The sequence below is a fragment of the Cebus imitator genome, unplaced genomic scaffold (genome assembly GCF_001604975.1).
Source record: "Cebus imitator isolate Cc_AM_T3 unplaced genomic scaffold, Cebus_imitator-1.0 Scaffold231, whole genome shotgun sequence".
NCBI classification, from domain to species: domain Eukaryota; kingdom Metazoa; phylum Chordata; class Mammalia; order Primates; family Cebidae; genus Cebus; species Cebus imitator.
The window spans coordinates 918,138-936,897 of NW_016107546.1; the positions used below are offsets into that span (position 1 = coordinate 918,138).

The 18,760-nt window shown below is 38.6% G+C and overlaps 1 protein-coding gene across 2 annotated transcripts in view; it reads right to left on the reverse strand.

The window, feature by feature from the left end:
* The window catches only part of AK9 (adenylate kinase 9), a 209,229-nt gene that overhangs the window by 148,609 nt on the left and 41,860 nt on the right, over positions 1-18,760 (reverse strand). For both annotated transcript variants that reach the window (XM_037727441.1, XM_017497427.2), the window contains exons 9-12: positions 17,776-17,850; positions 14,692-14,790; positions 8,355-8,494; positions 8,094-8,274 (exon numbers count right to left, since the gene is read on the reverse strand). In XM_037727441.1, coding sequence (XP_037583369.1) covers positions 8,094-8,274; positions 8,355-8,494; positions 14,692-14,790; positions 17,776-17,850 — 495 coding nt within the window. The remainder of the gene's footprint in view (positions 1-8,093; positions 8,275-8,354; positions 8,495-14,691; positions 14,791-17,775; positions 17,851-18,760) is intronic.

An 18,760-nucleotide genomic window follows, 5' to 3' on the forward strand; every position in this document is an offset into this window, starting at 1 on the left:
TTTTGAGACAATCTCTCCTTGTTACCCAGGCTGGAGTGCAGTGGTGTAATTTCTGCTTACTGCAACCTGCGCCTCCTGGGTTCAAGTGATTCTCCTGCCTCAGCCTCCCAAATAGCTGAGATTACAGGTGTGCACCACCATACCTGGCTAATTTTCGTATTTTAGAGACAGGGTTTTTCCATGTTGGCTAGATGGGTCTCAAACTCCTGGATTCAAGTGAACCATCCTCCTCAGCCTCCCAAAGTGCTGGGATTACAGACCACTGTGCCTGGCCTGAACTTCTGTTTAATGTTTTATTAAATCCAATATTTGGAAAGCCCTCAAGTGTTTCCCATTTTGATAGGACTCAATCTCCAAATTCATTCCCCCAGATTTTATTGAGGAGGGGTTTTAGGCTTGGTGAGGGAGGGTGTAGAGTAGACCTTAATCTAGGCTGTGGCCCATACTACCAAGGATGGCCTTTCACAGTGTGTCAGCTCGGTGTTCTGGTAATAAGGCCTCTCCTTTGTGACTGGGCCAGATGTCTCAAGTCCCAGTACTGCTCAGCCTCCAGTATCTATTCTGTTCACAACCTGGAGGAGCCATCCTTTGATAAGCTTTGTGAAGTCTTCTTTGTGAAGCTCTTGGCTACACAGACTTGGGCCTCGCTCTCACCCTACTCACAAGCAGCTCCTTTCTCGCTGCTGTGCTTCACAGTGCAGGCTGCTTCAGAACTCAGCTCAGCCTTCTCAGCCCCGTGTAAACACCATGTTCTACTTGTCCTGTCAGGAAGCTGTCCACGCCCATGCAGACAATTGCGGTAACCAAGCAGCTCACCTCATGAGTTTCTCTTCCCTCAGGGATCACACAGTGGGAGGGCTAGTTTCCCTGACATGGCTGGAATGTAAAGATTCTTAAGAAGATGGTAGCAATGTACAGCTCCTTCAATAGTTTTTAAAAGTTCTCATTCATGCATGTTCTCATTAGAACAAAGGTTGTCATTCTTTTTATGTGGGTGAAAATTTTCATCTTACTATTATTTTAATTTATGTTATTTATCTCCTGATGAGGTTAGGCATCTTTTGCAAGTTTTTTCCACTGACAACTCATCTTCTGTGGTTTTCTCTAGCTATCTGTTGCCTATTTGCCTAGTGTTGCCTTTTTCCTTTTGATCTGTAGGTGCTCAATGTGTACAGTGCCAGAAATACTTTTTTAGTTATACTTGTTTCAAAGATCTCCAGGCTACTGGGTTTAATTAAAAAAAAACAGAGGCCTTGTAGCAGAGAAAAATGTTTTATACTTTTATGAAATATAATTATCAATCTTAAAAAATTATTTTGGGACATTAATTGTCTAATTGCTGCATTAAAAAGTACCTAAAAACTTAATGACTTAAAATGAACAAAAATAATTATTTCAGTTTCTGAGGGTAAGAAATAATTTTTCATGATTTTATTTTATTTTATTTTTTTAGAGATAGGGTCTCACCATTTTGCCTAGGCTGGCCTCAAACTCCTGGACTCAAGGGATCCTCCTGCCTCAGCCTCCCAAAGGGCTGGTGTTACAGCCATGAGCCACCATGCCCAGCCCATTTTTCATTGTTTTAAATGGGAAATTTATAATGCATTATACCTGATTCAAATTCTATAATGTAACTAAAACATAAGCAAAGCCCTATTGCAAGTAATAGGCAATCATATTTGGATGTAAAATGGTTAAAATATCATTATGTGATCACCAAAAAATTAATATGATTGGTGGTACACACTTGTTTTCCACGTAGTAAAATGGCCTTTCTTAGGGCCAGGAACACTTGAGACTCCGTTACTGACACATGAGGAAGTTTTCTAAACACTTATCTTTGATTTTGACATTCCACCAATTACATTTGCAATGTATCACACCATCTTTCCTGAATATTATAAATTTAAAATGTAGAATTTTGTTTTGGAGATGTAAATATAAACAGTGTTTGAAAATGTTGTATTAAGAGATATGTAGCATGGTACTCGTACCAAAACAGAGATATAGACCAATGGAACAGAACAGAGGCCTCAGAGGCAACACGACATATCTACAACCATCCTATCTTTGACAAACCTGACAAAAACAAGCAATGGGGCAAGGATTCCCTGTTTAATAAATGGTGTTGGGAAAACTGGCTAGCCATGTGCAGAATGCAGAAACTGGACCCCTTCCTGACACCTTACATTAAAATTAACTCCAGATGGATTAAAGACTTAAACATAAGACCTAACACCACAAAAACCCTAGAAGAAAATCTAGGCAAAACCATTCAGGACATAGGTGTAGGCAAGGACTTCATGACTAACACACCAAAAGCATTGGCAACAAAAGCCAAAATTGACAAATGGGACCTAATCAAACTCCACAGCTTCTGCACAGCAAAAGAAACAGTCATTAGAGTAAATCGGCAACCAACAGAACGGGAAAAATTTTTTGCAGTCTACCCATCTGACAAAGGGCTGATGTTCAGAATCTACAAAGAACTAAAACAGATTTACAAGAAAAAAACAAGCCCATTCAAAAGCTGGCGAAGGATATGAACAGACACTTTACAAAAGAAGACATACATGAGGCCAATAAACATATGAAAAAATGCTCATCATCACTGATCATTAGAGAAATGCAAATCAAAACTACATTGAGATACCATCTCATGCCAGTTAGAATGGCGATCATTAAAAAATCTGGAGACAACAGATGCTGGAGAGGATGTGGAGAAATAAGAACACTTTCACACTGTTGGTGGGAGTGTAAATTAGTTCAACCATTGTGGAAGACAGTGTGGCGATTCCTCAAGGACCTAGAAATAGAAATTCCATTTGACCCAGCAATCCCATTACTGGGTATATACCCAAAAGATTATAAATCGTTCTACTATAAGGACACGTGCACACGAATGTTCATTGCCGCACTGTTTACAATAGCAAAGACCTGGAACCAACCCAAATGCCCATCGATGATAGACTGGACAGGGAAAATGTGGCACATATACACAATGGAATCTTATGCAGCCATCAAAAACGATGAGTTCATGTCCTTTGTAGGAACATGGTTGAACCTGGAAAACCATCATTCTCAGCAAACTGACACAAGAACAGAAAATCAAACACCACATGTTCTCACTCATAGGTGGGTGTTGAACAATAAGAACACATGGACACAGGGAGGGGAGCATCACACACTGGGGTCTGTTGGGGGGAAATAGGGGAGGGGTGGGGGGGTGGGGACTTGGGGAGAGACAGCATGGGGAGAAATGCCAGATATAGGTGATGGGGAGGAAGGCAGCAAATCACTCTGCCATGTATGTACCTATGCAACAATCTTGCTTGTTCTTCACATGTACTCCAAACCCTAAAATGCAACTAAAAAAAAAAAAGGACATGTATGGTCTATGACATTTGTACATTAGAAGCCAAGTGATGCTTTACAGGATAATGTGGAAATACATTTTAAAGGTATGTTGGAATTGTAAGACCCTTGCATTATCTAAGAAGTGTAAAAGTACCAATTTATGTTAGAAGTAATATGTCAGGCATTATTTCTTGGGTGACTCTTTAAAGAAAAAAATATATAACATGCAAGATAATAGAGGGAAGTTTTAATTAGTTAAAAATGATATTACCTATGATAGCATCAAAACCCATCAAATATGTAGAGGTTTGTGTAAATTTCTACACAGAAAACCTAAATTATTACTAATGTAAATGAAAGAGGAGCTAAATAAATGGTAAAATGTATCATATTTGTGGACTAGAAGAGTCAATATTGTAAAGATGTCCATTTCTCCAGCTGATTGATAAATGTGATGCTATCCCAGTTAAAATCCCAAAAGATTTTTCTATATAAAATTTCTCTCTATAAAATCAGTGAGGTTCGGAATTGTGGTTCACACTTGTAATCCAAGTGCTTTGGGAGGCTGAGGTGGGAGGATCATTTAAGGCAAGGAGCTCCCGAGATCAGCCAGGGCAACGTAGCAAGACCCCATCTCTACAAAAAATACAAAGATTAGCCAGGCATGGTGGTGTGCATCTGTCATCCCAGCTACTCAGGAGGCTGAGGTGGGAGGATTGTTAGAGACCAGGAGTTAGAGGATGCAGTGAACTATGATGGCAACATTGCACTTCAACCTGAGCAACAGAGCAAGATCTTGTCTCAAAAAGAAATGAAGTAAAAAAGAAATAGATCACTGAGTCCCAAAACAGGCACACACATGTATAAAGACATGATAAGACAAAGGGGGCAAAACACTTGATAAAGGATGATCTTTTCTTCAGTGATCCTGAAATGACTGAATATCTATATGGGAAAAAGTAAAACTTACCCTGTCCTTCGCATTATAAGAAAGTCAAGTCTAGGTGGATTATATATCTAATTGTGAAAGTCAAAACAATAGAACTTTTAGAAGTTAATATAGGACAATATCCTCATGATGTTTAGGTGGAAAAATTTTCTTAAGTGTGATATAAAAAGCACTAATGATAACAGACAAGGTTGATAAATCATTATCCGTTGAAATCAAGAACTTCTGTTTACTGAAAGATGCCATTAGAAAAGTGAAATGGCTAAAATCTCCTTAAGCTGATAAGCAACTTCAGCAAAGTCTCAGGATACAAAATCAATGTGCAAAAATCACAAGCATTTCTATACACCAATAACAGACAAACAGAGAGCCAAATCATGAGTGAACTCCCATTCACAATTACTACAAAGAGAATAAAATACCTAGGAATACAGCTTACAAGGGATGTGATGGACCTCTTCAAAGAGAGCTGGAAACCACTGCTCAAGAAAATAAGAGAGGACACAAACACATTGAAAAATATTCCATGCTCATGGATAGGACAAATCAATATTATGAAAATGACCATACTGCCCAAAGTAATTTGTAGATTTTATGCAATCTCCATCAAGCTTTCATTGACTTTCTTCACAGAATTGGAAAAATCCACCTTAAGTTTCATATGGAACCAAAAAAGTCCTGCATAGCCAAGAAAATTGTAAGCAAAAAGAACAAAGCTGCAGGCATCATGCTACCTGACTTTAAACTATACTACAATGCTACAGTAACAAAAACAACATGGTACTGGTACCAAAACAGAGATATAGACCAATGGAACAGAACAGAGGCCTCAGAAATAACACCACACATCTACAACCATCTGATCTTTGACAAACCTGACAAAAACAATGAGGAAAGAATTCCCTATTCAATAACATTGCTGGGAAAACTGGCTAGCCATATGTAGAAAGCTGAAACTGGATCCCTTCCTTACACCTTATGCAAAAATTAACTCCAGATAGATTAAAGACTTAAACATAAGACCTAAATCCATAAAAACCCTAGAAGAAAACCTAGGCAATACCATTCAGGACATAGGCACAGGCAAGGACTTCATGACTAAAACACCAAAAGCAATGGCAACAAAGGCCCAAATTGACAAATGGGATTTAATTAACCGAAACAGCTTCTGCACAGCAAAAGAAATGATCATCAGAGTGAACAGGCAACCTACGGAATGGGAGAAAATTTTTGCAATCTGTCCATCTGACAAAGGGCTAAAATCCAGAATCCACAAAAATCTTAAACAAATTCACAAGAAAAATAAAAACAACCCCATCAAAAAGTGGGCAATGGATATGAACAGATGCTTCTCAAAAGAAGACATTTATGCAGCCAACAAGCATATGAAAAGAAGCTCATCATCACTGGTCATTAGAGAAATGAAAATCAAAACCACATTGAGATACCATCTCATGCCAGTTAGAAAAACGATCATTAAAAAGTCAGGAAACAACAGATACTGGCAAAGATGTGGAGAAATAGGAATGCTTTCACACTGTTGGTAGAAGTGTAAATTAGTTCAACCATTGTGGAAGACAGTGTGGTGATTCCTCAAGGATCTAGAACCAGAAATACCATTTGACCCAGCAATCCCATTACTGGGTATATACTCAAAGGATTATAAATCATTGTACTATAAAGACATAGGCACACGTATGTTTACTGTGGCACTGTTCACAATAGCAAACAGTTGGAACCGACCCAAATGCCCATCAGTGAAAGACTGGATAAAGAAAATGTGACACATACGTACCATGGAATACTATGCAGCCATAAAATATGATGAGTTCATGTTCTTTGCAGGGACATGGATGAAGCTGGAAACCATCATTCTCAGCAAACTGACACAAGAACAGAAAACCAAACACCGCGTGTTCTCACTCATAAGTGGGAGTTGAACAATGAGAATACATGGACACAGAGAGGGGAACATCATACACTGGGGCCTGTAAGGGGTTGGGGGACTAGGTGAGGGATAGCATTAGGAGAAATACCTAAGGTAGATGATGGGTTGATGGGTACAGTAAACCACTGTAGTACATGTATACCTATGTAACAAACTTGCACATTCTGCACATGTACCCCAGTACTTAAAGTATAATTTTTTAAAAAAGAAAAGTAAAATGGCAAACCACAGAGAGACAGAGAGTAGTCATAATGCTTATAATCAACAGAGAACTTGTATATAGATAATATTAGGAACTCTTACTAATAATATACAAAAAACAATTAAAAATGGGCAAGATACTTGAGAAAGTCCTTCAGAAAGAAAATATCTAAATGACAAGTAAACATATGGAAGAGGTTCAACCTAGTTAGTCATCAGAGAAAGGCAAATTAAAACCACAGTGAGATACTGCTATACACCCACTAAAATGGCTAGAATTAGAAAGACTGACCATCATAAGAGTTGACAGCAATGTGGAATAATGGAACTCTCATACACTGTAGATAGTACTGTGAATTAATGGAACTACTTTGGAAAACAATTTGGCATTATCTACACAAGTTAAATATTTGTCCATGTGTGCACCAAGAGACATGTACAGGAATATCTATAGTAGTGTCATTCACTCCAATCTGGAATCAATCAAAGTTTTATTAGTGCTCAAATGTGGATAAATACACCATGGTGTAATTCAACCAACAGAATACAATAAAACAGTAAAAATGAACAAACTACAGCTACATTCGATAGTGTGGGCAAATATTATAATTATAATGTTAAGTGAAAGAAGCCAGGAACAAAGAAGATAAATTGTTTAAGTTTATGAAGTTCAAAAAAACATGCTAAACTAACCTATGATATTTGGGTGTATGCTTCTATGGCAAAACCATAAGAGAAATATGGAAGTGAATGCCATAAAATTCTGGGCAGTGGTTACCTTTGTGTGGAGAGTGAGGAGACTGGTATTGAGAAGAAACATGAGAAGGCTTCTGGGTGCTGGCAACATTCCATATTTGACCTGGGTGGTGGTTACGTGGGGGTTCATTTTGTGATAACTCAGTGGGGCTTCACTTTTCTGTATGTTTGTCATGTTTTACAATGAAAAAGTTGAAAGCAAATAGGAAATGATATTCCTGTGCTTAAAAGAATGCAGAAGGACTTGGAACGACTTCTAACACCTTCCCGTGGCCTGAATTGCTCTATGACTTTAACCATTATCTTTTGCCATTCCTTCTTGCATAGGCATCCTCAAGCCACACTGCCCTTCCTAGAATTCCTCCACCTTCCAATCCCTCATCAAATCTTTTGGCTCTGCCTTCAAATTATATCCCAAATATGCTTGTTTCTTTATCACTCTTGTCTAAGCTAAAAATAATTTACTGAGAGTAGACAACAAGATTACTGAGGGAGAAGGGGTCAAGGTGTTGAGAGGATCATCTTTGTAATACTGAAATTACCAAGAATTAGGACAGGAGTGAGTGCATGGGGAGAGTGAGAGTAAGCCAAAAGTAGTGAAACCCAGGAAACAGAAGATGAGTAGAACAAAGAAAGCTAGTAGGTGGCATAGTCTGAATGACATGACATTTACATCTGGGGGCTTTGGGGAAGCAGGGAGGGACTCTGGTCTAGAAGAAGCAATAAGCAACAACCAAAGAATGCTTTCCCTACTCCAAGCCCAGTGGAACAATTATCCAATTAAAGCATGAGATTTTAAAAAATGAGTATAAATAAAATCCTACAAATTATAATCAAGTATAGATAGATACGCTGTAGATAGATAGATAGATAGATAGTTACCTTTCCTTTGTAATTTTCTGCAAGCATATTGCAAAGTGTTGTTTTCCCTGAATATTGAGGTCCAAGTATGAATACTTTACACGGTGGTGCTGGCATAGGTGGAAGCAGATAGGGACGTGGGTTCAATAAAAATGGTTTTAATGCTTCTTCTGATGAAAGACAGTAGATCTTACCTAGAAAACTTAAAATATGCCATATAAGTAAACAACTGAAAAGACGTATGAGCAAGTTTTAAAATTAAGTTCTAAAAATCTTACTTACCTCACAGAATAATCTGATAATCCAGAATAAATGTTACCGTCTTTTAAATTCACAGGACATGTAGGTCCCCATTTGCTTCTCTGCCATCTATATCTTGGTGCAATAGGTTTATAAGATGCAAGAGTACGAAACAGCTCACCCTGTGAATTGCAAATACTACATTAAAAATATGGGCCTAAGTTTTGCTGGAATCAGCAGTATTAAATATTTCATTTATTATTTTATAGTGCTTTACTCTTTCAGAAAGAATTTAAAAAGTAAATTTTGGCTTTTTTCTTAACTGCAACATTCTGCACTTGTCCTTGATTTAATAGGACTAGTTTTCATTTATGTTAAAAAACTAAATTTTACTGAGTAATTTCTATCATGTGGTAAAATAAGCATAACGTAGGTTGTACATTTTCTATCATTTTCCTTAGAAAACTGATTCTGAAAAATTCTTATAAAAATTTTTGAAAATGTACCAGATTTTTTGTCAATTTACCCTAGCTTTTACATATACCTACGATGTTACACACACATTGTTTTCGCACTTACTTAGTTATAAGTGGTTCTTTCATTCTTAAAATTTAAAGTCTCCTTCATCAGCAATCCTTTCTGTTGGTGACCTCCAGATAAGTTAAAAAATACTCTTCTACAGACTGTAAAATTCTGTAGAAAACTGCTAAATCTCAGCTGGGAACATGCTTATTTTATTTTATATTTATGCTTATTTTACCATATGATACAAAGATTGTTTGAAAGGTTCATCTGTCCTTGTGCTTCCTTAGCAGGGGATGAGAAAACTGGTGAGAGATGGCATGGTGAGGTTTATGGTTTTAATGTCCCCTCCAAAACTCATGTTGAAATTTAATTGCCATTGTGATGGTATTTAGAGGTAGGACTGTTAACAGGTGATTAGGTCATGAGTGCTCTGCCCTCATAAATAGATTAACGTGGTTATCTCAGGAGTGGGTGAGTTATTTTGAGAGTGGGGTTGTTATAAAGGCAAATTTGGCCTCCTCTAGCCCTGGCTCTGGCTTTTTCACTCTTTTGTCCTTCCACGGTCCACCATGGGAAACAGGACAAAGGCCCTCACCAGATGCTGGTGCCATGCACGTGGACTTCCCAGGCTCCAGAACTGTGAACCAAATAAACTTAGTTTCTTTATAAATTACCTAGTCTGTGGTATTTTACTATAGCAAAAGAAAATGAAGTAAGACAGTGGGCAATCGCCAGGGGAAAAGTGCTCCCTCAAGCCCTCAGATGGGGGTCACACATGTATATGCTGGCTTCATAGTTGGCTATGGAATGCAGATGAGATTGTGAGCTATGATCTTCCCTGGACCACTGCAGCATCAGAGAACAAAGAGGCATGTGTACTGCAGAGATGCTTCATGAATGTTCCAAAGTGAGAGCTGGAAGTGATAGTAAATGTTAAGCAAACTGTCAATGCTTAGGGGACTTGCATAAGACTGAGAACCTCATCCGTGGAGCACATTAAGCTATAGCTCTTTTCCACAGAGTTCCAGGACAATGAGCTATGGACTGAAATCATGCCTAGTTAGGTCAGGAAGCAGTCACTCTTTCCTTATCATCCATATTTTGCACCCATACATGAAAACAGTATTTGAATAGACCGTAAGTATTCTCTAAAAGGTTAAGTATTTGAATAGCAGACCATGTTCCTCTCTCAACTTCATGCCCATGGTGCCACACATTCAGCAGGTGCTGAGGGGAGAGGAGAAGAGGAGCTTTTGAATGAATTTGATATTACAGGCTTAAAAATGATCAGGACTGGCTTCTGCTTAAACAAAGCAGACTGAAAACATGCATATATGTTTGCTGCTTTCCTAAAACCTCACTAAAATGACAGTAGAAGAATTTTTTTTTTAAAAAAAGAATAAACTCATGAAGACACAGGGAATGGGCGAAGAGACTAGAGATGTTGATCAGGCTGACAGCTCACCAGCTACAGCTACACAATTTTGTCAGTTAGAAAGCAGATGGATGAGTGGTAACTGACTTATGTCAGAGAAAGGTGATGGCTAAGTATCTGTGGAGCAAAGACAGGTATGGGAGGGGCAGGAACAACATGGAGCTAGTGGATTCACTTTGCAAAACACTGGAAAGACATGGGACCTTGTGATACCAGGTACCTCTGAAGGGAAATGAATGGAGAGCAGAAAACCGTATGACTGGTTGGAAATCTTTGAAAGAAGGTGCTAGTGCCAGAGCCACTCCCCCTCTTCTTGGCTCCCTCCCACTACTTCTTTCTCAATCAGAAGACAGGAAGCATACTTTTTGGAGTGACTTAACCAGAGGAGCTTGTGAGGAATCCCAGATACAGCCAAGGTAGAGAGGCAGGGGCAGAAGAAAGTTGGCCACCATAGCCACTACCCTCAAACTCTACTCTGACCCCTCCTCTTGCTGAAGAATTTCTGGACCTTTCCATGATCCAGCAACTTAGGGTTAATGCCTCCCAAATGTCTCCAGCACTTCTGCCAGCTCTGTTGTGATTGGGTGAATGCCCTTGCATAGCACAAACCAATTTGCCAGGGCCAGAACGAAATGAACATTACAGGGCCCTTCTTCTACAGTTATTAAGAATTTCAAGACTGCAGCAGCAGAGCATTAAACTAAGCACATAGTCGTCCTGTGTCATAAAGCCAGCCCTGCCCCTCCGATGCAATTATTAGATTTTTTAAATATCACCATTGGTTCTAGGCACTTTAAAAACATCATCTCACGTAATCTTTACAATAACACAATGACATAGGGATTTTTATCCCATATATATATATATATATATAATTGAATAAAGGGCAGCAAGGTTAAGCAGAGTACAGGTCTGATAGGCTATATAGCTGGAATTCAAATCCAGGTCTGTGTGACTCAAAAGCTATAACTTTACTATGCTGGGTGCCAGTCTGACCCTGTCCTTCCTCCTATTGCACAAATCCATGCCCACGTCCCCATCCACCTGCACAGCCCCTCCTCTCCAGCAACTCATCAGATGCTACAGCTCTCTCGCTCTTCACCAGGGAGCTGGAGTCTACAGTAAGGTCTTTGTGGCTCTCCTACCCCTTTAAATTAGTGGTTCTCTTCCCTGGCTGAATAGTAGAATCTCCTAGGGAAGATTTTTGGGTTTGTTTTTTAGTTTTTTAATTGTGGTAAAATACACATCGCATAAAATTTGCTTTTGTAACCACCTTTAAGCATACAGTTCAGTGGTATTAAGTATATTCACTGTGTTGTATAACCACCATCTCCTCTATTCATTTCCAGAACTTTTCCATCATCCCAAACAGAACTCTGTACTCATGAAATAACTCTCTATTCTTCCTTACCCCCAGCTCCTGTTAACCTCTATCCTACATTCTGTCTCTATGAACTTGTCTATTCCGTGTATCTTTTATAAGTGGAATCATATATTTGCCCTTTTGTATCTGCTTGTTTCACTTAGTATGTTTTCATGGCTCAGATTTTATCATAGATAAGAATTTTACCCCTCTTTAAGGTTGAATAATATTCCATCATACACATACACACACACACACACACACACACACACACACACACACACACACACACAAACACATTTTGCTTATCTATTCATCTTGATGGACATTGGGTTATTTCCACCTTCTGGCTATTGTGAATAAAGCTGCTATGAATATTGGTGTACAAGTATCTGTTTGAGTTCCTGGTCTCAATCCGTTGGGGGAAATGTCTAGTAGTACAATTGCTGGATAGATGATAACTCTATTTTTAACTTTTTGAGCAACCACCAAACTATTTTAAATAGCAGCTGCAGCATTTTACATCCCTACAAACAATGCAAGACAGTTCTCATTTCTCCCGTCAACATTTGTTATTTCTCATTTTTTGAATAATAGCACCCTAATGGACATGAGATGGCATCTCATTGTAGTTTTGATTTGCATCTCCCTAATGCCTAGTGATATCGAGCATCTTTTCATGTACTTACTGGCCATTTATATCTCTTATTTGGAGAAATGTCTATTCAAATCCTTTGCCCATTTTTGAACTGGATTGTTTTATTGCTGTAGAATTGTAGTTGTTCTTTACATATTCTGCATATTAATCCCTTATCAGATATATAATTTTCAAATATTTTTCTCCTTTCTGTGGGTTGTTTTTTCACTCTATTGATTGATGGTGTTTTCCATTTTTTTTTTTTTTTTTTGTAGAGATGGGGTTTCCCCATGTTGGCCAGACTGGTCTCAAACTCCTGGCCTCTATTGATAGTGTTGATGCACAAAAGTTTTTTGTATTTTTTTCTTTTGTAGTCTGTGCCTTTGATGTCGTACTCTGTTTTGTTTTGTTTCACTTAATGACAGAGCCCTATCCTAGAAATTCTGTTTTAATTGGCTTGGGAATTGTTATGTTTAAAAAGCTTTCTAGATGACTCCATTTTGCAGTCAGGGCTGGGAATCACTGCTTTAAACATTTTCATTATATTGATTCTCTAAAAATCACCTGCCTTTAGCTGAAGGCTATTCATCTAAAGTCCTTTAAAAACACAGGAACTTGTAGATCAATCAACTTTAATTGACCAGGCTCCTTTGGCATCCCAAGAGTTAAAGTAGGTGTTGTCAGACTTAAATGGGTATAGGAATTCGTTCTAGATTTTGTAAAAATACATTTTCAGGTTCCATCTCCAGTTCAATCAGTCTGGGATTAGGGCCTGAGGGATTTGTATTTGTAGTAAGCTTCCAACATGATTCTTTTGGAGGTGAGTTGGACTGCCAGGTAGAAATGCTGCTTAAGGGATATGAATAATGACTCCAGCGTACACAGCCACATCTTCTTCCCTTTTATGAAAAAGGAGGCAGCCTCACCTGGTCATACAGCTTATAAACTACAACCTTACACCTATGCCCCACGCATGCGATGCTTTCTAAGGACAAACGTTCTGGCTCAGAAATTTCCTGCAGGTTTTATAGGTACCTTTTATTTTTCCTTCAATAATGATTTAGAACAGGAGGCCTCAGTACATAGTTTATTTTTCCCAGCCTCTGTTCTGACCCGAGCCCACCTTTCTTCCTCTTCAGCACCAGTTCATGTTGCAGAGGTCCCAACATATTCCAGTTATGTGGACCTACTGAGATCTTGTTATGATAAAGGATAACAAAATGACCTCTTTCTTCAAAGATTTTTAAATTTAAATTATATCTATTTATGATCCTGGTATATGTTTGTATTTTATTTTATTTTATTTTTATTTTTGAGATAGGGTCTTGCTCTATCATGCAGGCTAGGGCGCAGTGGCACAATCATGGCTCACTGCAGCCTCAACCTGTAGGCTCAGTTGATTTCCCCACCTCAGCCTCTCAAGTACTTGGGACTATAGGCATGTGCCACCATGCTAGGTTATTTTTTTTATTTTTCGTAGGACCAGAGTCATGTATGTTCCAGGCTGGTCTCAAACTCCTGGGCTCAAGCGATCCTTCCACCTCAGCCTCCCAAAGTACTGGGATTACAGATGTGAGCCACAGTGCCCAGACCTGGTATGCATTAAAAAAAATAATTTCTACTCATATAGGTGAAACTCAGCTTCTCAGAATAGATCAAATCCTTCAATTAAAACTCCTTGTGGCACTTTTGGCAGTTGGCAGTTATAATTTGATATCTATCACATATATAGCACATCAGGGCCAGGAACACATTAGTTACTAAGAAAAAATTGGTTGAATGATCAAATAAATGAATAGTGCTTATGGAGTTAAGAATTTTAATGTCTTCAGATTCTTTGGTGCTGCAAATTTTTAAACTGAACTTGGATTTCTTTCTTATTATTCTTGTGTTTGTTTTGATTTTGTTTCAAAACTTGTGTTGTGTCTAATATCTAAAAGGATATTGTGCTAATATTACAGCTTCTTCACAGAAATCAAATCCATTTTTATCAAAGAATACAAATTAGGGCCACAGCATACATATATGTGTGTAAATATAAATTAATAAACAAAATAAATTATTAATAAGTTAATTAAATTATTATCTATAATAATTTTTTTCTTGAGATAGAGTGTGGCTTTGTTGCCCAGGCTGGAGTGCAGTGGCGTGATCATGACTCACTGCAGCCTCAACCTCCTGGGCTTAAGCAATCCTCCTGTCTCAGGTCCTGAGTAGCTGAGACTGCAGGTGCATGCCACCACACCTGGCTAAGTTTTTCTTTTCTTTTTGTAGAGACAGGTTCTCACTAGGTTGTCCGGGCTGGTCTTGAACTCCTGGGGTTAAGCTATCCTCCCATGGGGTTACATGCGTGAGCTACTGCACCCTGCTCACAGTTTATATTGAAAAGCAGACTTTCAAACATTTCCATGTAACTTACATTTTCCAATGTGTCACTAACTTCTTCCTCTGCACCCTGAAGTTTGGTTATAACAGCTGCCCTTTTTAGGTTGAGATATTTAAGTCGATCCATAACAATCTAGATTTAAAGAACACATATTTAACTACATTGGCATCTGAATATCTCCAACATTCTGAAACAGCGATGGGCTTATGAGCCAAGCCCATGATCCCTCTGAGCCTCTGGGATGAATCCTTGCTTGCTGCTTCTGGCTGTTTGCTGACAATCCTTGGTATGTGTTGGCTTGCATATGCATCACTCCAATCTCTGCCTCTGTGGTCACAGAGCCATCTTCTCCTTTTGTGTCTGAGTCTCTTCTCCTAATCCATAGGCAAAGACCTTATTTTTCCAAATAAGGTCACATTCATAGGTGTTGGAGTTAGGGCTTCAGCATATCTTTTTGAGGGACACATTTCAACTCATAACAGTCTGCCCTCTGGTCCCCAGATATTCATGTCCTTAGAGGTTTGGTCTCTGGGACCTCTTCAGGCAAAGGGATGATTGCCATGTGAGGACAGAGGCAAATATTGGAGTTATGCTGCCATAAGCCAAGGAATGCTGGGAGCTACCAGAAGCTGGAAGAAACAAAAGTAGAGCCTCCACAGTATGCTTTGGAAGGAGCATGGCACTGTCAACACCTCGATTTTGGACTTTTAGCCCCCAGAACTGTGAGAGAATAAATTTATGTCATTTTAAGCCACCAGTTTGTGGCACTTTGCTATGGTAACCCCAGGAAATTAATGCAGACACTATGTGGAAGAATCTGGAAAAATAAAAAAGGCCAGCACATGAGGTGGGAGATGGTGAGATAGCCAAAATCCTGATGGTGTGTGGTAGCCTGTGATAGATTGTGTTATTTGTTCACAATGCAACTTTCACTGATTAATTTCCTAGTTCACTTTGGGTGGAGTACACTTCCTTATTCCACTAATGTTGAGCTTCTCCATGTAGCCTGCTCTGCCAATAGAACGTGAGTGGAGGTGCAGAGTACTAGTTCCAATGGGGGCCTTCACAGCCTTGGCAGTTCCAGCCAGGCCCCCTGGAGCCCACTACCTTGAGAAAAGTGTGTCCCAGGTAGTAAAAAGTGGTAGAATTCTGGCTATGTTTTGAAAGAGAAGCCTGCTGTATATGCTGGTGAATGGGATGTGGGATGTGAGAAAAAAAAGTCAAGGAGAGCAGCTGGCTGAGTGTTTTTGGCATTTACTGAAAGAGGAGAATGGTGGGAGGGGCACATTGGGGGCAGGATGGGAGTGGTGAAGTTCTATCTTGCACACTTAAATCCAAAATGACTAGTAGACATCCAATTAAAAAACAGAAGTGGCAGCTGTTAAGTATACAAGTGTGGAATTCAGGGGAAAGATATGAGATAATAACATGAATTTAAGAGTTGTCAGTGGTTAGAAGATATCTAAAGCCACTGATGGAATGAAGTCTCTTAACGAGAGAGGGTAAACAGAGAAGAGGTCACACCTTGTGAACTCTGGGGTCCTGAAACACTGCAGGTTAGAGAATTAGAGTGTCCAGTGAGGTGTAATGGAACTACTAAGGTGTGATGTCTGAGAAGCCAAGGGAAGAAAGGTGCAGAAACAAAGAAGTGATCTGTTGTGTCAAATGTTGCTTCTATTATAGATTGAATTAGATGACAACTGAAAAATGAGCAGTGGATCATGAGATCACAGGTGATCTTGGCAAGAGCATGTCCCAAGTGAGGAGCTTCTCCGTGATCTAGATCTACCACTAGCACTGTTACCATGTTGCCACCAATCAGATAAAGCCAGAAATCTGGGCATGGTCTTTGACTTTTCTCTCTCCCTTAATTTCCATATTAAGTTACTCACCAAGCTCTGTCAAGTAGATTTCTTAAATGTTTCTCAGATCTGTCCTTTTCTGTCCATTCCTGTGGTCACTACCCTAGGTTAGGCTACCATCTCATACCTGATTGATGGCAAAAGCCGAAACTAGTTTTCCTACTACCAATTTGATTCTCCTTTCGTTTTTTCTTTGCATGGAACTGAGTGATCTTTCTTAAACAGAAATAGGATCATTTGCACTTTCTGGCTTAAAATCTTTCACTGGCTGCCTATTTCCTCATGTTGAGGTCTAAACTCCTTAATATGGTTTACAAGGTCTTTCTTGGTGCAACCCCCGCTTATTTCTAGTCTTGGCTCTATTCCACCCCTCTTACCCTATCCTCCTATGTTCTAGTCCTACATTCCATTCCTGCAACTCACTGTGCTCTTTCTGGCCTTTAGGGCCTTGACATAGCCCCTCCCCTCAGCATAGAACACTGTCCCACTTCCCTCACCTACCCTTGTCTTCAAGGTCTAGTTCTTACTGTCCTCTAAGTTTCTATTTAAAGATAATTTCAGACTGGTGGTCCTCCTTACCTGATTAGGTTTTGTCATTATGCCATGAAATCCTATAATACCATGCATGTATATCCCTGACTATAACAAAAACTGCTCTCTAGAGATTTATTATTCCCAACATATTGGATACTGCATGAGGGAAGAGACGTGTGGACTCATCTGCCTCCTTTGTATCTGTATCCCTAGAGCTCATGATAATGCCGGACACTTATTAGATGTTTAAGAAATAGTTACTATATTTTTGTAAAACATTTTTGAGTTCCAATTTCTCTACATCCTCACCCACACTTTTTATTATCTTGTGTGTGTGTGTGTGTGTGTGTGTGTGTGTGTGTGTGTGTTTTACTTTAGTCATCCTAGAAGGTAAAAGGGGTACATCACTATGGTTTTGACCTGCCTTTACCTAATGACAAATGATGTTCAGTATCTTCTCGTGTGCTTTTGGTTACCATTGCTTTTAATTTTCTTTTGATACCTTTGGACATACAGAGACTTTAAATTTGAATGTAGTTTTGATTTTAAAACGAACAGACGAAAAAACAGAACATCAAAATTTTAAGTGTCAAGACAAATTGTTCAAAGATAAATGGTGTTCAAATACAAATATACTCCTATTTATTAAAGAAGTACAATGCTGTCAATAGCTTTTAAATTTTCCATGCTGTGAAGTACTTCTGCTGAACACTGCACTCACCGTAAAGAGCTCCTCTGGTGGTTTATTTCCACTTAGCTCAATGAGATACTGGGGATTGTGTTCAGCCATTACTTCCTGCAGGTAATAGAAAAGAAACTTTATAATACAGGATCACTGGAAAAACAGAATAAAGATCAGAATCTTAACATACTATGCAGAAATATTTAAAGTAAATTGTTTGCCTTATACATGTTATAATATATGTTATTTTCAGTGCTCAAGAGATCTTTTGCAAAAGCTCAAACTAATCTTCTCATCATTAATTTTATTTTTCTATTAAAAAAATCTTTTTTCTCTACATCCCACAGATGTATTGGAGCAGATAGATGCTCCAATACAAAATGCTTTGGAGCATCTATCTGCATATGTTCATAGCTTTGCTATTTGGTTTCCAAACCATGGAAGCATCTGATTAAAATTTAAGTCACAGATTTTCTTCATATAGATGCCAGCATCATTTAAACAATACAACATATTTTTATTATTTTAATACACATTTTTCTTATGGATTTTTTTTAAACTCAGAAAAGTAGAGAGAAAAAGGTCTCTAATCCAGCCTCTAAAGGTTTTCCTCCCATCTTTCATGCCGTGAAAAATTGTTTTGCCTGCTCAAGATCATAATGAAGCTTACTTTTTCACTTAACATTGTAACTATGCTTCTCCTATACTTATATAAGATCACCATCAATGTAACATTTCAATTATTGTATAAGACTATGTACTGTGGATATAGCACAATTTATTTAATATTTCTCTGCTGTTTGATATTTAGGTATGTTACAATACTTTATTAGTTATTTTCAAGTATTTCTTTTTATGAACACTTTAAAAATTACTTTCTTCCGGTCGGGTTACCCACAAAGGGAAGTCCATCAGACCCACAGCAGATCTCTCAGCAGAAACCCTACAAGCCAGAAGAGAGTGGGGGCCAATATTCAACATCCTTAAAGAAAAGAACTTTCAACCCAGAATCTCCTATCCAGCC